Source organism: Castanea sativa, chromosome 10, assembly GCF_040712315.1.
Source record: "Castanea sativa cultivar Marrone di Chiusa Pesio chromosome 10, ASM4071231v1".
NCBI classification, from domain to species: domain Eukaryota; kingdom Viridiplantae; phylum Streptophyta; class Magnoliopsida; order Fagales; family Fagaceae; genus Castanea; species Castanea sativa.
This window is the reverse complement of record NC_134022.1, coordinates 26,453,340-26,476,229: the sequence shown is the minus strand read 5'-3', so window position 1 is coordinate 26,476,229 and position 22,890 is coordinate 26,453,340. Positions and strand designations below refer to the sequence as shown.

The window sequence follows — 22,890 nt, the reverse complement described above, 5'->3', positions numbered from 1 at the left end:
TTTGAACAGTGAAACTGAATTTCATTAGTTCAATTATAAAAAAAACAACATCAAATGGTCAGCAAAAGAACCTTACAGAATAATCAAACAATTAAAATATTTTCCAACCGGAAACACGCATCCATTTGGAAAATTATACAGAATAGCATCAGTTTTTGACAACAACAATAACATGAAGTTCAGCTTCTTAAAAAAAAAAAAAAAAAAACACCTAAGACCAAAATCATAAATTTACATGAACTCCTAGTTCACAAACGACGACTATGTTACATTACATAGGGGGAGAGACAGAACTGCCAACAGCCTCATCATCATCGAAGCTCCAGAGATCATCCACGAGGTTTTCCTGGGCAGCAATGGTCACCGGTGGTGCCACTGATTGGCCATCATAGTACGGAATCTGATAGAACTTCATGAAGTTCTCATAAGCCATTAGGTCATCAGAGAGCTTCTGAATCTCATTCTTTTCCTCCACACCCACTGTTGCTATTTCTTGCTTTTCCACTTCTTCTTTCACCTTCACTTCCTGAACAATCGGGTTAACACAGAGCAACCCATTTGATGAATTAGCCCCCTCTGACCCTGGCCCAGAATTCTCTTCTATAACAATTGGGTCAGCGTTCACTAACCCAATAGACTCAAACCCATCACAATCAAATCCTCCAAACTCGTTCAGATCATAATCAAACCCAAAAAGATCCGAACTTTTTGAGAACCCATTGTTCAAATTCGGGTTCTGGGTTTGATACAGAGGAAAACTGGGGTCATTTCGCAGAGAGGGTGGGTTAGTGCGGTTTTGGATATAGCTGCCCTGTTTTTCCTCTTCATTAGGGAAATTGACTTTGGCTTTCTTTCCACGAATCTTGCGAGCCTCTCGGTCGTAGGCTCGAGCTGCTTCTTCGGCGGTGTTGAATGTGCCGAGCCAGACTCTAACGCCTTTCCTCGGGTCACGTATCTCAGCGGCCCATTTCCCCCATGGGCGTTGCCGAATCCCTCTGTAAAGGTTCTTCCTTTGCCTCTTCACAGGCTTCTCTGTTTCTTGCACACCACCTGTTTGTATAAATGTCACGCTCAGACCTAAACTTTTTAAAAAAGATTAAAAGACAGTTAAAATGAATGACTGATAAGGGTGCGTTTACCTGCAGGGGTTATGACACTGTGCGGTCGTTTGAGGGGGGCCGAGTCAGCTTCACTGAGTCGACACATATGTGACTCGAAGGAACTCGGCTTAGCGTTGGGCCAGAGTTCAGAGGGGGACATGCGGCCGCCATTTTGGCGACGAGGTATGAGATTAGCTAGGATAGCACCTCCACACATTCTTGAGGCTAACAAATATGCGTTTTTGAAGATATGTCACTACGATTTTCGAAGGGTTTTAGGAATATGAGAGAGAGAGAGAGAGAGAGAGAGAGAGTTGTTGTAACTTGTAAAATGAAAGATTATGTCAATAGAGAGAAGAGGGGGGGTTTTGTAGTGCCAGAGGTGGGTCATGCATGAGTGCTTGACAATTGTTGTACAGTTACTAGAGATTTGGGAACTTTCCTTGGGGATTCACCTGCCTTGTATGAATACTCTTTTATCTTCTTTTACCGTCTATTCTTCTTTTTTCTTTTTTATTTTATTTTATTTGAGGAAGTACCATCTATTCTTCTTGCGTAGCTGCCAAGCATTTTTAAGTAACAACATGGTAGCCTGTTACTTAAAATAGGGATAATAGTTACGGTTAACCAAAATTTAATATATAAAAAAAACCCAACAATTTGCCTCATTAGCTTATTTATTTTTCTCAAAGATAGATTTTAGCTACAGTTGCTCCTATCTTTAGGAAGCACACCTAAACATTTGGTTATTGTTATTGTATTATGATAATCGTGATATAGTAAAGTGAGTGTTTTTAAAGGTAACAAGAATAATAAATAAGTAAATAAGAAAAAGTGGACAAATTTTAAACATATTAGTTTATGATATATTTTTTAAAAAATTTTATGGGAAAAAAAAGTAATTAATTAAAAAGAATTTTTCGTATTTTCCATAAAAGTTGTGTCAAAACTTTCTTAAAATACTTTATTAACAATTGCCCCAAAAGTACCGTTAACATGATTCTAAAATAATGGTAAAAAAATGATATTTAAATGAAATATGGTTTAGAATGAAGAATTTGATGTGGGTGGGAATAAAGAGTGGTTAACTAGAAAAGGAAATTTAAGTTCTTATTCTAAAATAGGGAGTAAATTTAAGGAAATCGCTACCAATCCTCTAGATATTTTTTTTCTTTTCTTAAATGATAACTTACAAAATATATTACAATTAGCAAGGTGGCAAGTTGTTAAGAATATTTTAAAGTCACAAAATTTTTTGCCAAAGAATTTACAATAGTTGATGTTATAAGTTGTTAATAATAATAAAATAATTTTAATAAAAGATTTATACGAGAAACAATAGAAACTTGTCAACTTGATTATATTTAAAATATAATGTGAAAATTGTTGCATATATAGCATTAATCTCGTTCAAAATATTATTCTCATTTACCTCCAAGCAAAGGACTTACAAAACAAAATAAAATAAAACGTGAGATATAATTTTCACAAAAAACTATAGTCTTTAAAAATCCTTACGCTTACTCTACATTCTGTTGTTAAACAATTGGAAACTATAACATTAAGCATTATATTCTCTTATCTACAAATAAGATTACTTTTGTAATATGTGTGAAAGGATTTAAGTGTGTAGTATTCGATATATGATGATTGTTCTTTATCATTAGATCAATACATCAACTAATTTTTTTAGTATTAGTGGGATTTTAACTTAAGTCTCTTATTTGATGATAAAAATTGTATATAAGTTGAGTTAACTGAAACTCACAAATAAGATTTACTTACATATCTTCACCACTTTACATTTTTGTATTTGCTAGGTCACCTTTTTTGCTTAAAGGTTAGATAAAAAATAATTTAAATAAATTAAGTGTGCTTATTTATGTTTTATATGATCCATAATATATAATTATTAGTTTGATAATTCTTTAAATTCCATATATGCAAATATGCAATTTGGGAATATTACAATTGTCTATAAATTTTATTTTTTGGAATAAGTTTCAACTTAAGGCGTTTGCTTCTGATAATAACTCTTTATCATCAGATTAAGATACCAATTGGTTTTTAGTGTAGGCGGGGATTGAACCCCAAATCTCTTATTCAATCATTAGAAACTTCACTAGTTGAGCTAATTGGAACCCACATTGTTTATAAAACTTTGGCTGAACAATTTTGAAGATTTTGGATTTATTATCACATTTTAAACCAAATCAATTACAAGACTCTCCATATCCTACTTTTAATATTTTGAAATTTGGTTGAATCTTAATGCCCTGCCAGCCTAAGAGTGTATTTGTTTAGAGGTGAAATAGGGTGGATGGAAAACTTTGGAGAGAAAATAGGAAGGAAAACTTTTTTGAATGTGTTTAGTTGGGTGGGGAGGAAGGAAAATAAACAGTAGGGCCTAGGTATTTTCTCCTCGGGCTTACAAAAAAGTTTTCTCTCCAAAATGAAGAGAAAACTAAAAAGAGAAAATGAGGCTGCTTAATGGACAAAAACGCTCATGTCTAATTCCTTTCTTTTTCTTTGTTTTGTTTTTGCTGGGCACGTTGCCTCTCTTTTTTTTCTTTTCTTTTCTTTTTTTTCTTTTTTTTCTTTTTTTCTTTCCTGGATGACTTTACGTGTTATTTTTTATTAATTTTTTAATTTCTTGGGGTTGTGGCTGTGGGTGGGCACGTTAACAATTTTTTTTCTTTTCTTTCTTGGATTTTCTTTTTCTTTTTCTTGTGTGATAGTTGTTTGTTTGTTTGTTTTTTTTTTTTTTTTTTTGGTTTAACTAGATATGATTTTTTTTGGAACATGATTTTTAAAAAATAAATTGGGTGATTGCTTTTTTTTTTTTTTAATAGTTGTTTGTCACTTTTTTGTTTTAATTGGTCATCATTTTTTAACAAGGGTGTATGAGTAAATTTATACAAACTCACTTTTTTCCATCTCTCCATTTTTCCACTCCCAACCAGACAAAAAAGGAGAAAAATTAAAAAAAATTCTATCATTCCACTTTTCCACCATTCCAACCAAACAGGCCCTAAGACTAACATTTTAGTGGTAAACTAATAATAATACTATTTCCTTAAATTCAGATTTGATGTACAATTTGTTTTAAGTGTTGATAAAATTTTGTTTGTTTGTTTTTTTTTTTAAGTTAACCATATTGGTTTGATGTGCAATTGGTTTCTCAATTCAGAAATTCCAGATTTTCTCTCCTTTCTATTTAGGAGGAAAAGTTCATGAATGCCCTAAGAACATTAGTTTAGGAAATATTTTTAGAAATTTTTAATGAGAAAAGAAAAAATCAACTAAAATTTTTTAACAAATTTTTATATTTTTCATGAAAATTGTGTAAAAAATTTAAAACTTTCCTAAGAGCATTAGCATTGGGGGGGGGGGGGGGGGTGTAAACACCCCCCAATTGCTATTTTACTCACCAAGCCAAAGCACTAGCTCCATCCGGGTATGTATTTCTAAAAAAAATTAGAACCCGTGAATAGTGAGTTCTTAAATATAGAACTTATTGTAGCTATGGATGTAAAACCGAAAATAATATTTTATTGTCACTCTCTCTCCAAATAAATTAAAAACAATACATTCACTTTCCTCATTCTCTCTCTCTCTCTCTCTCTCTCAGACAGGTGTAGATCGGCGGTGGTTGAGCGTGAGGTGGGTCCGTGGGCTAAGCGTAGATCGGTGGTGGTTTCATGGTTTGGGTACGTAGGCTGAGCGTGGTAGTGGGTTCGTGGAGGTGGGTGGTGGTTAGGGGTGGCAAATGGGCGGGTTGGGTCATAAATGAGTTGGGTAGGTAATTACCCATTTATCTATTTATGACCCGTTTATATATAAATTAATTATCCATTACCCGCCTAACCCATTTAATTAACCTGCTCATTTAACCCAATATGACCTAAATAAATAAATAAATAAATAACTTTAGAAACTTTCCCCAAAAACCCATCTCAAAATAAAGCCTTTAGAAACTCAAATCCAACATTCTCCACACTTCTATCAAATGCAAAACAATTCATTCACTTAAAAACCTTTTTTTTAAAATCTTTTGACTAACTTTTATATAGTCAACAAAGCAATATATCAACACCCAAAATCTTTAACGTAGAACACAGAAGAAATCTGTTTGGCTGCCCTGAAAAACATAGAAACAGAAATTAAAAAAAAAAGTAAAATTTTGAAAATTATCATCTCATAATGGATTTGCTAGAAACATAGAATTCAGTTCAACTAAAGCCAATTCAATAGCACAACAACAAAGAATTGAGCAAAGGGGATCGCATTATAAGAAATCAGAGTTCACCAGAGGAGCACCAGTTACAAGGTCCGCTCCTCCGATCTCTGCCACATGGCTCAACGACTCAAGTGCCTCAAAACCGCCATGGTCAACTCTCCCATCGAGCTTTCCCAGCTCGCTTCTTCAGATATTGTTCACTACAACCCCTCCGATATCGCCTCCTGGGTCGATTCGCTTCTCTCCGAGTTTAACCGCACCTCGTCTCTACTGTTCGATCTTCCAGACATCGTCGTGGGCCCAGGGATCAATCCAACGGTAATAAATGAAGCGTATGCCACGTGGATGGACCACGATGCTCCTCTAGTGAACTCCGATTCCATTCTCGTTCTCTCTCTAGAATTTTCTTTTATTTGGTTATTGAGAAAATTATGAGGAAAGTGTTTGGGCTTAGAAATCTTGAGGTTAAAGTGTTTGGGAAAGTGTTTGGCTACTAAGAAAATCTGAGGAAGAGTGAGACTTAGGGCTTCGGCTTAGAAGTCTAGAGGTTATACTGTTTGTGTGTTCCCAAAATAAGGCTACTGGGTCTAAGAGGAGTTTAGGCTCACAATTTATTTGTATGGTGGGCTTTTGGATTTCCTACCACAGGTGGCACTATGCTCGGCTGCCCCGTTTCCTTAGTCTCCCCTCTTTTCTCCCTAACATTCCCCTTTCTTCCTTGGGGATGATTACTTTCTCTCTCGTCTTTCCACTCTGGGATTGCCTACCCCTTTAACTGAGTTGTCCTTGCCTATTTATAACCATACTTAGTGGGGTGGCCATGATTATTCCCCTAGTAAGTGGGAAGAGGGGTCCAATACTGTTAAGCTTAAGTGGAGGTTTAGTTGGGGGTGGGAGGAAGCGAGAGTGGCATTGGGACTGGCTCCACCGCTAGCTGTATTGCTCGGCGGGGGTGTTCCCGTCGCCTATACTGGATTTACCGGCGGTCATCTTCTCCGAATAGACGGGGTTTTGCATTTACAGCGTGCCGTTGGTGTTCCCTTTATCCCGAATTGGGTGCCGAGAATCATCCGGACGGTACTCATAAGCCCAGTTTCACAAGTGATCTTCAAACGTGTCAGTTCTCGAACGCGAACCCCAGCTATTCATCGGCTTTGTGTACGTGGCACTATTGGGGTGGGCCTTAGTGAGTATTGGGCCTGTGAATGAATAGCGTCCTGTACACTGTTTATTTAAGTTTTAGATTTTAGAAGGGTATTAGTGGGTATTAGTAGATTTATCTAATTTTAAATTTTAGATGGGTTTAGTGGGTGTTAGTGGATTTATCCATTTAGACACATCTAATTAAATAACCAAATTGGTCTTTATCCATTTAACTCAAATACTCAAATGGGTTAGGTTAAGACTTATCTAAATAAGGTGGGTAATGGGCGGGTTTATGGATATGGATAAAAATTGTCACCCCTAGTGGTGGTGGATTCGTGGGCTGAGCATGGTTTGGGTTTATAGGCTGAACATGGTTGGGTCGGTGTAGAACGGTGGTGGTTGTGGGTTTGCTCATTGGTGAGTTTTTTTTTTTTTTTTTCCTATTTTTGAGATGGGTTTAGTGATTGGTGGTAATAGGTTGATGGTGGTGGTTTTAGTTGTGTTGATGGTGGTATGGGTTTTAATGGGTTTCTGTGTATTGGAGGTGGTGGTGGGGACTAATTACTAGGGTTTTTTTTTTTTTTGGTGGTTGCAGTAGTGTGTGGTGGTGGTTGTTTGAGTGAGTTTCGGTGATGGTTGGTTTGGTGGGGGGTTTTGATGGTGTCTGGGTTTGGTAGCGGTGGTGGATTTGGCAATAGTGGTTGTCAACTTTTCTCTATGTCTTGTCTCTTTCTCCCCTTGTTTGTGATTTTGCTGGTCTTTGATGGTGGTGGTGGTGGGCTATGGCTTGTGGGGATGGTGGCTACTGTGGTTGATTTTTTTTTTTTTTTTTTTTTTTTTTTCCTGTAGGGTTTGATTTTGTGATGGGTATTGTCGACAGTGGTGGTGGCAAATTTTTTTTGGGTAATTTTGGTGGTGAAGAATTGACATTTATGGTTGAGTTTTGGTGGGAGGTGGTTGTGTGGCTTTATTGGAGAGAGAGAGAGAGAGAGAGAGAGAGAGAATTGTTTATAGGACAAAGTTTACTACACAATTGACGAATCTATCATTAGATTACATCTTCTTCTTATATCCTCTATGCTTGCTAAATTTCTATAAAATTAAAGATTAATAACTACGTCATCTAAATTGTATAAATTGCAAGTTTCTGTAGTTTAAAATTATACATAAAATGTAAGCTTATAAATCATATAGTAAATAATATTCAATAATATTCAAAGAATATACCACCGCACACCCTTGGTGCGATGGTCACTCCACAGGTATAAATGCTTGTGGAGTGTAGGGGCAAGGGTCGGGGTTCAAGTCTCCAGGAGGGAGTTTCACACAAATATACACTTAGATTAGGCTAAAGTAGAAATTCTATCTTGTATAAAAAAAAAAAAAGAATATAAAGAACATGCAATTCAATAGATTAATTTTCAAAATATGTAGCAATGATATTGAGTAAAGTTGTAACCTTAGGATACAACCAATTTTGCAGCTAAATATTTTTATTATTTATATTATTTAATGTTGTAGTTTATATTATTTTAATAAGTTGTATATAAAAATAAAAACTTAAATGTTGGATAAATTATAAAATAAAATGATAAAATAGATAAAATAAATTTTTAGGGTACAAATAAAACTTTTTTTCGAATGGCCCATTACCAAATGATCCAGGACATTCATTAGCCGACATTTTATTTAGATATCTTAGGCCACGGCATATCGGTAATTTTTGCAGAGCCGCCAAGTCGCAACTACAGCTGGGAAAGGATCACTCAAAAGAACCAAGCCAATTCGAATCTTTATTCCATTTGTTATTGATTCTAGATTTTTTTTAAAGGGGATATAGCCATATAGAGACTGTGCTAGTCAAACATTTACTGAAGGCAACGCGCAGAACATTTTTGAATAAGAGATATCTAGTTTGGTTGACTTGGAAAGCGATTCGTCAACTTTCAGTTCTGAGTTTTTAACACTTCATAGACTTTAAGCATATATTTAAACTTTGCTAATTGGGCCCTAACATTCTTTGCTACACGGGGACGATCTGAAAGCGCTCATCACTACACCAAAATGGGCTTAAAAATCCAAAGTTAATTACTACTTACTAGGCATGGAAGCCTAAACTATCCTACTACACCAAGTGGGCTTAAAAGCCTGAAGATTTACTACCTAACGTAATGAGCTTAAGAGCCATGTTTTTCTCTTCTCGAGGATTGTGTTTGAAGCCCTTGGCAGCTCATCAAAGCTCAAGGCCCTTGTCTTCACAAAACTACACAATAGGAGGCAACACTCTCACTTATTCAATGGCCATTTGGTTTCCAGAGCCACACTTAGCTTTTAATTAAGAGCATTCATATCCAAAATTCACAAAAAAGAAAGAAAAAAAAAATTTCTAAGCCCATTTGGTAATGTTGTTCTAGTAACCTTATTTAAATATTGTGAAAATACGTGTTGGTAAAAAAGTATTGTGAAAATACGTATTATGTTATTTAAATAACAAAAATTGTTGTTTAAACAACACAACCAAATACCCCTTATATTACCAAAAAATTATTTTATATTATCACTTCAACAATACATCCTATAATTAATACTTTATTTTTGGCTATGCCATTGGAACTAAAAGACCTTTTTTTTGGTGGTGAAATGAACCAAAACACTTAAGATGGATTACTTTAGCAAAAAGCCTAGAAGAGGAATTAAAATCCACTGTCGAATGGATCAAATACAATCGCATGATCTTTGCTCTACTTAAGTCTGTCTTATTATTTTTTATATATGGATTTCACTAATACGTGCCCATACTATTTTTGAAAATTTTTTTATTGAGAATTAAAAAAGTTTTACAGCCTTTTCAAATTCCCGTAAAATGTTTCCAAAAATGGATGGCTTAATATGTGCCCTTAGGGCATACATTAACTGGACCCTTTATATATATATGCACATTGTTACCGATGGGGAATGGTACATGATTTGGAAGATCCCTGCAAAAAAGGAATGTTGTGATTAGAGACATTTTTGGAAATAATTAAGAAAACAAAACAAAAACAATTTAGAAGCAGGCGATCTCAGTTGCCTTGAATGGAATGTTGCGGTTGAAATTGAATGTGACGGACTCGAACAGATTGGTGTTTCTCAATTCTCACCTCACCTACGCTACGAATGTAGAAGGTTGATCGATTTTATTTTAATAAAAGCTTCTTGTTCTGTTCTGTCAAATCTTCAAAAGGATTGCATTATACACTTTTTTTCTTCGGCTCGGAGGATTGCATTGTAGTTTAAAAATGAAGAACTGATCCATCAACATTTTGATGGACGCTCGGATTTGCAGTTTCAATGTCTCGTTCAATTATGCATGCCATCTGGCTTAGTACTGGTGTCACTCGGATCATGAATCGATTCTTTCCTATCGTGCAACCAATTAACTTTTTTATTTCAACTTCTCTTATTTATTTATTTATTTTTGTTAACAAAAATTGATCCATCTCTTGAAAAAGGCAAGGGTGGTCAATCTTATTAATCTGAGAAAATATCATTCATGTCATAATCGATGACCACATATTTGTAGACGTGCTTTAATCTTGGAATATTGGTCAATCTTAACTAGAAATTTTAGAAAATGGTTAGACTATGCAACCACTGCTTATTGATGTTTAGAACTTAAGGGCTATATCGAGACCACGAACATTGTACATTATCTCATGGATAAGCAAGAGTACGATGCCTTAACAAAACCCTCCTACCCTAGACCTGGCAAATGGATTGGGTCGATTGAGTTTAGGTTAGATATGTTTCATCTTGACTTATCAAAATATATGTGTCCTTTTAAAACAGTTGCAAACCCTATGATTCTTATTCGGTTTTTTGAGAGTTGAGTTAACCTAGTATGACTTGCATTTTCTTTTTTCATATGAAATACATAAATAAATAAAAAGAAACTTGATCTTATTGTCTTTGTCTTTCTTTCAATTCAAATAAGAAAACAATATCACCGCACATCTTTGGTACTATGGTCACTCCACAGGTATAAATGCTTGTGAAGTGTGGGGGTAAGGGCTGGGGTTCAAGTCTCCAGGAGAGAGCTTCACACACATATACACTTAGATTAGGTTAGAGTAGAAATTCCATCTTGTATATAAAAAAAAAAAAACAATAACAAACAGAAGTACTTTCCCTTGAAAAAGTGAGGAGAGAGAAAAAAAAAGCACTAAAAAAGAAAAGTTAAATAATACATAAATTTTTAAGTTCGCACAATTCACAATTTACTAATCTTAACATTCCACATCTATAAATTGTCGCTTAAATTTTTTGTCACTGCACAATAATTTACCAATGGCCTCCCAAAATAAGCCTACATGGATTTCCACTTTTCCTCCCCTAATGGCCTGTTTGGAAGTTTAGAGAGGGAGGAGAGTAGAGGAGAGGAGAGTAGTGGGGAGGAGAGTAGAGTGAAATGATTACCCTCCACCTTGTTTGGATGTTTTTAAAATTAGTAAGGGGGAAGGGAGTAATTAGCCCTTCCCCTTGTTTGGATGTTTTTAAAATTGAGATGGAAAAGAGAGAAAATGATTAAATAGACAAATTTACCCATATTTGAAAATAAATTGCAACATTGGTCTATGATTAATTGGTTTGTAATTTTGTTAATTTAAAAAGGGTAAATTGGAGAATTCATTTAGTCAATAATTTATCTACTCTACTCTCCCTCCAAATCTCTCCAATTTGGGGGAATTAAAAATAAGGGGTTAGAGGTAATTGAAACCCCCCCAAACCCCTCTCCCTCCTTCCTTAAAAAACTTCCAAACAAGGGATTTAAATTACTCTCCCTCCCTCTACTCTACTCTCCCTCATTTTTTAAACATCCAAACAGGCTATAAAAGTTAAAACAGTCAATACTTATAATTTCTTTTTCTTTTTCTTTTTTTTCTCTTTCCTATAAAAAAAAAATCTTCAATATTTTCTCTACCTTCTGTGACATTAATTAATTAAATTGCATTCTAAAATTTGAAAATTCGGCTGTGTGCTAAGACTACTACAGCTTTCGCATACCATGCACATTGGACTCAAGAATCCGAATGTGGTAAGCATTAATTCAAGATCATTTTGTGCTATCAAAGACTATTATACATTTGCTATCGTGCATCCAAGTAACCCCTCAAATAATATATATTTTATTTCACGCGAGGTTCTTAACATAATCGAACAACCTCCTTGTAAAAGGCCATGCAAATTGTAGCCTCTTCATCACTGCACTAATATCCTTCATTCCCTTTTGTGCATACATAACACAGAAATGGCTTCTACACGTTTCTTGTTTGCAACCTCTATGCTTATTTTGTCATTTCTAGTTATTGCCTCTGCAAACGATTATGGATCTGCTCCAAAACCAGACTATAATACACCAAAACCTGAATATAAACCTATTCCCACTAAACCAAACTATAACACACCAACATCCGAATATAAACCTACTCTCACTAAACCAGACTGAGAAAACCAAACCCGAAGAAAATTATTAGTCTTATCTCCCCAAGATACCATATTATCAGACACCAAAGCAAGAAGGAAAGGATGAGATACTCCCAACAATCATTGGTATTCAAGGGCATGTTTTATGTAAAGCAGGCTCCAACTACTTCGCGCTTAAAGGTAATCTTCTTACTTCTGATTCTCTTTGTGAAATTTACAGTAATTGCTCCCTTCATGTACATTTGAGTAACATTTAATTTGATGAAAATCTATCTTTACGTAAGCACGAGATCACTGAGTTATATTGCCTATAAGAAGGCTCGTTTTCTTGTCTTAATTTGTTAGAGATAAATAGTTCAAATATGTTAAACTAATGATTATATGATAAATTATCACTTATCACTTATCTTAGAAACTTAAACTACTAAAAAAAAAAAATGACAAATATATTAATTTATCATTTTTTCCTAGCTAGTCTATCATACTATGGGTTGTATAAGACCACTTAATTAAAGAAAAGTGTATTTCTCATATTAGGAAAATCTTATTTAATTTATTCACTGATATTTTTTGGTAAATGCAGGAGCTGTGGCAAGAATAGCATGTGTAGCTGTTGATGATAAGGGGTACGAGACAGCTCCTTTCTCAATATTGAGTAATGGATGTGATGCAAATGGCTACTTCTTCGCAACATTGTCTCCTTATTCAAGCCTCTTGAATAATAAGAAGATTAAGGCATTCCTAGATTATTCTCCACTGGATACTTGTAAAGTTCCTACCGATGTTAATCATGGTATTAGTGGTGGTCTCCTTTCTTCTTACCGTGTCCTCAACGAAAAGAATATGAAATTATACTCCGTTGGGCCTTTCTTCTACACCCCAGAGACCCAGTCGGTTCCTAATGGTTACTAGAGTACAATATGCCTATTTTAATTTTGTTTTGGAGAAGCTGTGAAAATGAATTCTGTGGTTTGGTATTTATTTTATTGGTGGTAGAAGGTTATATAGCCTCTGTTGTCACGACCCAAACCTGTACTTCAGAATTTAGAGCATGACCGGCATGTTAATATCAAGTTTACCTTAATACTAACACGAACCAACCTAAACAGAAGGTGCTTATCAAGAATTGTTTCCTGTATACCTGCTTATTTTCTTGCATAAAAGCCATAATATACAAAAATGTGAAAACCTTGAAAATTCATTTCATTTGAACTTTGCAAGATTGCCACTTGGCTGAACTTCAGGTATTCGTGCAAATATTACATAGCTAAACGTTTAGCAAAAACTCTTATTTACAAACCTAACCCCAAAGACATACCACTGGGGTTCAAACCAAACTAAAGTTCAGAATTACATCTGTGCTCAAAGGATCAAGTACATCTTGATTCCTTTTATACAACAAAAAAAACTATACAATCTAAACAAAAGAGAATCACAGAATCTTGCCACCTCTAATACTCTCGCTGCTTCTAGGAAGAACCTGTGCACTGAAATATAATAGGGTGAGCTGCGAAGCCCAGTAAGGTTTTTAAGCTCCATGGGCCTTTGATAAGAATGCATGTAAATCAAATACTTTATGGATATGCCAGCTTTGATAAACTAGCCTTTATACTATTCATATTGTTCTTAAATTAACTTATGAACTTTTAAATGAAAATACTTCATTTTCCTTTCATATAATAATAAAAGAACATGATAAGGAACTTAAACATAATTCAACATATTTTTCTTATCATCATACTTTTCTTATAACTTTCAAATAGCTTAATAGCTCTTTTATAATACATATTAGTTAGTCCAATTGTAAGTCTGTCACAACTTTGAGAGGCTTCCAGCACTTAGTGCCAGGCATCCAATATTCCCCACAATGCTAGGTAATTTCGGAATCATATCATAATACATACTTTCAACCAGGGGGTAGGTTGACATCCTCCGCAAGTTGGCGGTTACCAACAAGGGTGGGTACAGCAGAGCCAGTCCCATTTTTAATGGCCAAACAGAATCTCCATGGCAATACCAGTACTATAACCCCTACTGGCTGAGTTCAGATCATGACAATGGAATAACTAAAAACTATACTTTTCAGATACTATACTTTTACATAACTATTTAATAACAGTAGCATATCCAATTCTTTCTTTAAACATTATGTTCGTGATATGAGTAATAGCATCAATATGCTAAAATTATTATATATATATATATATATATATATATATATATATATATATATATATATATATATATATATTGGATTTAATAAGTCACGAACATAAATCTTTACTTGAATCATGCTTATATGTAATATCTCTAATTAAAAGGTTTTAATGTATTATAGTTTTCTAAATAGTCATTTTACTTATCAAACGCACATGTCACAAATCCCTTACCTGAAAACAGAAGACGCGAGAGATTTGTACCAGAGGAGCTCAAGTGTCCGTGTTCTCGTTCTCGTCACCTAAATGAAAGACCAAAACTTATTACTAACAACTCTTCCTAAAATATAAACTTGTACCTCAAACACAACCTAACTCTCAACTTAGTAAAATCTTAATTCCCATCACATAGAGTTTCCCCTAAAACAAGGTACAATCACCAAACTCATAACATACCAAAACATAGAGAAACCAAGCCATAAAAATTCATATATGATCTAAACATACCAAAAGATAAGCACATTAAATTATAGCTCAAAACCTTTACCCTAACTTCAAAATTAAATCTACAAAGTCATAGTTATCCTACACTGTTTACTGATCATTCCAGTAGCAAATTCCCCATTTGTAAAATACGAATGGGCTGTCAAAACACATCCAAATGTCATGAAATTTTACAGAACTACTCCCCTGTATGTCTAATATATACCGTATAAATTTCAAAGTCAAAGAATAAAACCATAATTTATTAAAAATCGTACAAGGCAACGTGCTCAAATCTGTCCTGACAGAAATTTATACAACTTAGAAATTAAACCATTATTTTTGTATTAGTCCAAATGCAGTGAGACCACTTTCATAACAACCATATGTGTCTTAGAATTCATAAAAACTACTCCTAGCATCGTAATTCACAGAAAATGATTTAATACAGAATTTTCTTGTAGTGAACATCAAATCTGTCACAGTGACAGCTTCAGTGCAAGTTGATACAAAATTCATCAACTAAATGCAAATGGTCTTCAATTCATTTGGATATTTTTATACCAAGACAATAAACATTAAAATGACTTATTAAGCATCCAATAGACCATAACACCATCAAACTTTCAACTTACAAAAACAGAATCACAAGTTTAGCCCCTAAAATCAGATTTGAGAACAAAGAAGGGAAAACAATTAAACTATCAAAATACTCTAAAATCAAATAAAGTTTTAATTACTTACCCACCAATTTGAAGCTGAAACTTTAGTTTTAGGCTCTTAAATCCTTCTTTAGAGTGAGATTTATTGTTTTGGTGAGAGAGGGAGAGAGAGAGGTCTTGCCATGTGAAAGCAAAGAGAGAAAGAAAAGAAAAAGCAAGAGAAATGAAGCAAGAAGCTTCTGGTACAGCAAAAGAAAAGATGAGGAATTGACTTTGAGGGCTTGTACGTGTATAGCATGGGAGAAAAATCAAAGACCACTTTTTCCCACTCTTTTCCACTTTTTGGCATTTATACTTTTCACCCCATATAAACTTATATTTCAAGAAAGGCCCAATGACAATATAACTTTGCATATATGTATGTATGTGTGTGTGTGTATGTGTGTGTATATATATATATATATATCCTTATCTTTCTAGCATTTCTTTTCTACAACATTAAAAGAGCATATGTCTTCTATAATATCACAATAGGAAAGTTTTAATGCACTTAAAATAATTAAGGTAATAACAAACATATAAACTCATGAATTTAATTATACAATTAGGTTGAGGGTGTTACATCTGCCATTTGAGCTTTGTAATAAGTTGAGGGCATGTTTCTGTGCTCTTGTTTTAACCATGTGACTTTCGTCATCCTTTCATTCCCTTTAATTTTTATAATTGAGTTGTGCGCATCATATACACGCACACATCACACAAATATTAAGTGTAGAAACTCAAGTGGCAAGTAGTTTGAACTCCTATCATGTAATTTGTTATTTTGAAAGGATTAAAAAAAATAGTCTTACTATGGCACATTACAACTTATTTATTCATTTATTTTTTACTAATTCAAAAGTTATAATGGGTAAAAGGAATTATATACTGAATTTCTCTATTGAAAATACTAAGGGTCCGTTTGGTATATATATTTAAAAACTGAAAATTGTTGTTTAAGAATATTTGTGGAAATACGTGTAATGTTATTTAAAAATTGAACATTGTTGTTTGAAAATACAAACCAAACACCCTCTAACTGTCAGTTGAGTTATAAAACTCCTAACACATCACAACTTATTTTCAAATTAAAAAGAAAAAAATCAACGTAGATTTTATGCGAAACAATTTAATTCCATTAACTTATTGGACTAAAAATAAATAAATTGGACAAAAGGACATCTGTATCTAGAAAAAAAAAAGTTTTAAAATATTGTACATGAAAGAAACTTTTTTGATCAATTAAATTATTAGGCAGAAAATTAATTAACATTATTCAATTGACCACATATTAGCCTATCATTGTATGAAAGGTAATAACAATAAAGTAAACAACACTGCATATGTTGATGAAGTGGAAAACTGATGGAGAGCCTCTAAAGGAAAAACCACTACAAGTATAAAATCTCTCTCTCTCTCTCTCTCTCTCTCTCTCTATACATACATACATATATATATATATATATACATACATATATATATATATATATATATATATATATATATATATATATATATAGAAGATCAGAGATTTTATTGAATCAGAAAAGAATGATACAAGCAACTGATCTTAATACATAAGAGCTATCCTTTATATACACGTCTCAAATTAACTAACTCCCTAATTTTAGGAAATCAGTTACTTACTATGCTAACTGTACAATAGTCTTTCATTATTTACATGACAGTCTAATCATTATAAGCCACGTGTATCATAGTCTCCAAAGCCGTGTATGAAGACTTCATGATAAGGTACTGCATGGTTGCTACACAATTGCTTTAGAGCTATTGTTGTGGCTGACCTTGTCTGCTAGTGATGATGCTACTATGCTTGTACTAGCATCAGTATAGCTACCAACCATCTCTTTGCTCTGTTGGCCTGCTCCACTATTGGACTGCTGCCCTGCACTATTCTCAGCAGATAATTACTTAAGCCTTGAGCAACTTGCATCAATTTTAACAACAAGGGTTCCATAACTGAGAAGGAATTCACTAATAGAATTGAAGTTTTACAATTTGTGACATACCTATGATTCTAGACTCTACCGAATAGATAATTTATAGACGTGACCAACAATCAGCTTTAGGTTGCTTGAACTCTTTTATTTTTGAATACATTCCACAAATTGCGTTTGTGATTCCAGGGATCACCTTGAAGGTTTTGGATACTATAGTGCCTCATTGGATTGATTTGTTTAGTGGTTTCAAGTTTTGATCACAAGTATAGGAAGTAGGAACACACTGATAAGAATAAGCACTTCTGTTCTAATGAGTTCACCATGAAGTATAATAGGATTCATACTGTTAATGGCCATTTTTTATTTTGTCTATCTTAGGACTCGTTTGGTACATGTGTTTAAATACATATTTTCAGTTTTTAAACAACATTACACGTATTTCCACACACTTTTTCACCTACACGTATTTTCAAAAAATACAATCAACGTTATTAGAACAATGTTACCAAAACGGCCCCTTAGCCTCTCAAAATCATGTTTATATAGTCGACTTATATATGAATAAAAATAAATCATTAAAAAACAAATTAGAATTAGTTTGGCATATGATAGGGTCCTCAAGTCTTATCAATCGAAGGCAATGGAAATTAGTAGTGCTTCTCACCCACACGTATTTTCAAAAAATACAATCAACGTTACTAGAACAATGTTACCAAAACGGCCCCTTAGCCTCTCAAAATCATGTTTATATAGTGAACTTATATAGGAATAAAAATAAATCATTAAAAAACAAATTAGAATTAGTTTGGCGTATGATAGGGTCCTCAAGTCTTATCAATCGAAGGCAATGGAAATTAGTAGTGCTTCTCAAATTTGTTTGAACTTCAACTAGCCGTAACATGTTTCAAATAAAAATTGAATCATATATGTGCCCATCTTGAAGCCCCGAATATCTACTTTCAAATGAAACAAGTGTCACTCAAAAATCTATTTTGGTGCAAAAAAATATGGACAAAAAAATGTCATATATATCCCAACAAACATGGTCGATTTCCCTTTCATAATGCTATAACATCTATAGGGCGTACATCACAGACAAACAAGAAACATCAACAAGATTTAGAACTTTTATTTAATGTTTCTATCACTTTTTCCCTTATTTTCTCATTAACCAAACAAAAAATTATAAGTACTTAAAAAAAAAAAAAAAGCAACTGGATTTGATGTCAAATTTGGAAGCCCAAACTTGAGTGCCAAAAATGGTGAATTTAATCTCACACTTCCCCTTTACGTGTGATACAAACTTCAGGGCAAACAAGAGTCGTTCCTAAGTTAATTGGCTCGGTTGAGAGAAAATTATGAATTTAATAATTCAATCTAACATTTCCCCTTCACGTATGAGAAGCCTAACTGAACTTACCCAACATATGAGAATATTTTGAATGGAAGGTTGCTAAGCTAATGAGCTCATTTGAAAGTGAATTTTATCATTTGATTTAATTTAGAGAAATGCTATGTCAACCATATTTTTACAACAAATTTCAAATGGCAGGTTGTTACTGAATGTTATTGGTGAGCAAAAAAGTATTTTCAGTAGTGAGTTCAAATTCGAACCAATAACAACTTACCACCTAAAATTTGTTGTGAAAATATTGTGGACTCAACATTTCTTTTTAATCTAATATTTCCCCTTCATGTGTGGGCCTCAACATCCCTTATTAAGTGGGGGCCAACATGTTGAAAGTTTTAAAATGGAAGGTATTGTGGAAACATGGTTTGAACTCAAAATTTTATACTCTCATGTCATAATAAATTACTGTGTTAAGGAGATAATGTTGCAAAGAAGTAGCCATTAGAGCTGTCTCGTAACCATTTATGTATTCAGTTTTGAATGGAACTTTTAATTGAAATGACATATCTTTCATTTTTAACTGTAGAGAGGGTGAGATTATGGATTTAAAATAAACCGGATGAAAAAAGTATTTTTTTTTTTTTTTGAGAAACAAAAAAAAAAGTATACTTAATATTGCATGTAAGAGAGATAATAAAGTTTTTGAAATTTTATCTACACATGATCTGATTGTTTTGACCAGAAGGAAGGAATTAAATATATTATATGGTTGAAAATTAATTAGTAAAATATTTACAGGATGATTGGCTTTGCACCTTGCATGTGTCGTTGCAAATAATTTAGAACCCTAAACATTACAATTGTTATATATATATATATATATATATATATATATATATATATAAATCGTGCGACCTTGTCTCAAAAAAAAAAAAAAACGTGCGACCAAGTAAGCTCCTACCTTCTATTATTTTACTCCGAATAATGAATATAACATGATTGGACAATCCATATAAAAGCTAGGCCATGACAATAGTCCCTGCACTTCTCTCATTGCTCCTTATCTTTATTTATGCATCACATAATAATGGCTCTAAACCATTTCTTCTTTCCAGCCCCATTGTTTCTCTTATTACTGCTGGTTATTGCATTTGCTAGTGGTGATGGGTACAGCCCAAGCCAGGACCTTGAGACACCAAATGTAGAAAAAGAAGACCTTCTCTCCACAATTATAGGCATCCAAGGGCTTGTTTATTGCAAATCCGGGCCTAAACTCATCCCACTTGAAGGTAATTCCTACACCTAATATCATTCTTCAGATTAGTCATACTCTATATATCCCTTGAAAAGGTTTTCAAGAAAAGAAAAATTAATTTAACTAGTTAAGCATTTCCTGTATAGAAAAATATAGCAACTTTTCCCATACAGAAGGCACAAATGCCTTATGGGCTATGGCCTTTTAGAGTCTTTGGACTGCTTTTCTGATTATAGGAAGAACTGCACTCAAAATACATAGAAACAATGACCATTACTTAGTGTTCTTATTTTAGTCACATATATTATGTCTCAATATTATTTATTGTCTTCTTAATTTTGTCACTCAAATATTTTTCTAGGAGCCGTGGCAAGGATAACATGTCTGGCAGTTGATAAGCATGGGTTCGAGGCAGCTCCTTTCTCCTTCTTGAGTGAAGCATGTGATCCAAAGGGATACTTCTTTGCAACTTTGTCTCCTTCAGAGGTCGAAGACAATAGGAAGCTTAAGGAGTGCAAGGCTTTCCTTGAGCTCTCTCCATCAGGGACTTGTAATGTCCCAACAGATGTAAACAAAGGGATTAGTGGTGCTCTCCTTGGTTCTTATCGCCTCCTCAATGACAAGAAGATGAAATTGTACACCGTGGGGCCTTTCTTTTTCACTCCAGAGCCAAAATCAATATCTAATGGTTACTAAAATAGTACTAAATAATTATAAATAACCAAGTTTTGCCTTTTCTTGTCTATTGTTGACTTTATTGGTCGTTAAAGAAAGGTCTCTTTCACTTGCTTCTGGATACGTAGAAGCAATAATTTCTGTGTCCTTCTCTCTAAGCCCAAGCTATAAGCCAGATACAATGCTATGTAATTGAAGAATGAAAGGAGAGGATGACATTTGTTAAGTATAAATATTATAAGATCACCCCACAAGAAGTAGTTCAATTATAAAAACCTCCAAAACATGAGGTAAGAATTGGAAGATGTACTTTTAATTAGCTTAAGCAAGTCAATTTTCATTGCATGTGGGAGGCTCAGAAATATGAAATAATGGAAAATAAATTAATTTGACCTTTACTCCCTTTGGGGGATACAATCTCTACTTAACCTTGAACACTCACTTGACTACAAGTAATCATTTGTAAATAATGTAATGTGTCGTTGGAATTTGTTTCTAGCACTCCTTACAAATGACTTATCTTTTATACGTCTTGAATAGCCAAAAGATGAAGCATATATAAGTAAATTCATCATTTATATTAGGGGAAAAAAAATACAAGACTTTAATAACATTAAAAAAAAATTTTTTATCAAGAACTACCAACATTATAGTGAGAATGTGACATGATTGTCAATGAAGCAACTCCTCTTTTTACACATAACTCTCCTCCAAAGGTGAAACTACACTATTGGTCCCTGAAGTTTACTCTGTGTGCACAATTGGTCCCTCAAGTTTTAAGTGAGCACAATTAGTCCCTTAAGTTTTAAAACTGAGTTGTATTGGTCATTTTACTAACTGCTATTAACGGTGTTACTTACGTGGCTAACGGAACAATGACTTGGCATTTTTTTAATGACGTGGCATGTTTTTAATTAAAAAATTATAAACTAAATTTACATGTGGGAAAAAATATTCACAGATACCAAATTAAAAAAATGAACTCTCTATCTGCTGTAAATATTCATGAGTACCAAAGCTTGCGGTAATAAAATAATAAGGAAAAAAAATAGAAAACTAGATTTCCTCCAAAGCTTGCTCCTTGAGATGCTGCTGCACCGCCGATGATGATTGATGCCACCAAGTCGAGAAGCTTCCGGCGTCGCCTCCGACGATGCTGCCAAGCTAATAAGTTTCCGAGTTCAGACAACACCGTCGGAGCAACCAAACACCATTTTAACAAACTAACTAACTCATCTCAGATCTACCAATTCTAAGCTTAGATTTAGCTCTAAAACCAATAGTTTTATCAACAACCACAACATCAAAATGGTATTAGTAGTAGTAGTACCGTCAACTCATCCCCTTGAATCATGTGGGTCCCCTCCAAAACCAAAACTTACCAAGCTCTACAGATCGGTGAGGCAGCGACATTTAGAAAAATGGGTGAGGCATCCCAACCCCCTCAAACTTCACTTGTGAAGGCCAAGAACAAAGGCGGCATGTTGGTGGGTGTTCGCCAAATTTGAGGGGAGAGTTTGAGAGAAATTCATTTTCTTTTTTTGATCAGATCTTTTGTTTCAAATTCAATTATTTTATTGAAGTTTATTATAAAATGGGTTTTTACTTTTTTTTTTTTTCCCAATAAGAATAGTCATTAGCCAGCATTTCCTGTGCCTAGGATTGTTCCAACAGATTTTTCAAATTCAACTTCTTCTTTTTTTTGACTGAAGTGATAGGAAAAAAAAAAAGGAACTTTGGTACCCGTGAATATTTACAATAGATAGAAAGTTCATTTTTTTAATTTGCTACCCGTGAATATTTTTTCCCATATGTAAATTTAGTTTGTAATTTTTTAATTAAAAACATGCCACGTCATTAAAAAAATGCCAAGTCATTGTTCCGTTAGCCACGTAAGTAATACCGTTAACAGCAGTTAGTAAAAAGACCAATACAACTCAGTTTTAAAACTTAAGGGACTAATTGTGCTCACTTCAAACTTGAGGGACCAATTGCGCACATAGGGTAAACTTCAGGGACCAATAGTGTAGTTTCGTCTCTCCCAAAATATCACTAAAGTGGGCTGAAATAGATCAAATAGACTTAAGTGGATCGAATGGACTGAACTAGACCAAACAAACCAAAGTGAATTGAAAAGACCGGAACAGACGAAATGGACCGAACTGGATCTGACGGACCAAAGTAGACTGAAAGGACTGGAACAGACCAAATAGACCGAAATACACTTGACGGACCAAATTGGACTGAAAAGACCGGAACAGACCAAATGGACCAAATTAGACCAAAATGCTATGTTAATGTGGTTCAATGAGAGCGTAGCAACAATAAATTCTTTGCTTTAGATTTATAATATTATATTACA

General features: G+C 33.9%; 3 protein-coding genes and 1 long non-coding RNA gene across 4 annotated transcripts; 2 read left to right on the top strand and 2 right to left on the bottom strand.

Annotated features, from left to right (window-relative positions):
- On the bottom strand, window positions 1–1,438 carry LOC142613324 (uncharacterized). Its single transcript, XM_075785627.1, has 2 exons — window positions 1,140–1,438; window positions 1–1,050 (listed from the first exon to the last, which is right to left on the bottom strand). Exons 1-2 carry the CDS (start codon window positions 1,315–1,317, stop codon window positions 272–274), a joined length of 957 nt encoding a protein of 318 aa, XP_075641742.1. The 5' UTR covers window positions 1,318–1,438; the 3' UTR covers window positions 1–271.
- A 10,335-nt stretch (window positions 1,439–11,773) lies between these two features.
- On the top strand, window positions 11,774–12,861 carry LOC142612314 (protein SEED AND ROOT HAIR PROTECTIVE PROTEIN-like). The gene is made up of 3 exons (XM_075784420.1): window positions 11,774–11,919; window positions 12,008–12,129; window positions 12,533–12,861. The coding sequence occupies exons 1-3, from the start codon at window positions 11,774–11,776 to the stop codon at window positions 12,859–12,861; spliced, it is 597 nt and encodes a 198-aa protein (XP_075640535.1).
- A 333-nt stretch (window positions 12,862–13,194) lies between these two features.
- Window positions 13,195–15,489, bottom strand: LOC142613829 (uncharacterized). Its single transcript, XR_012840314.1, has 3 exons — window positions 15,333–15,489; window positions 14,340–14,407; window positions 13,195–13,436 (listed from the first exon to the last, which is right to left on the bottom strand). It is a non-coding gene; the product is annotated as an uncharacterized LOC142613829 (long non-coding RNA).
- A 4,178-nt stretch (window positions 15,490–19,667) lies between these two features.
- Window positions 19,668–20,898, top strand: LOC142611822 (protein SEED AND ROOT HAIR PROTECTIVE PROTEIN-like). Its single transcript, XM_075783965.1, has 2 exons — window positions 19,668–19,887; window positions 20,215–20,898. The coding sequence occupies exons 1-2, from the start codon at window positions 19,671–19,673 to the stop codon at window positions 20,547–20,549; spliced, it is 552 nt and encodes a 183-aa protein (XP_075640080.1). The 5' UTR covers window positions 19,668–19,670; the 3' UTR covers window positions 20,550–20,898.
- Window positions 20,899–22,890: the final 1,992 nt, after the last annotated feature.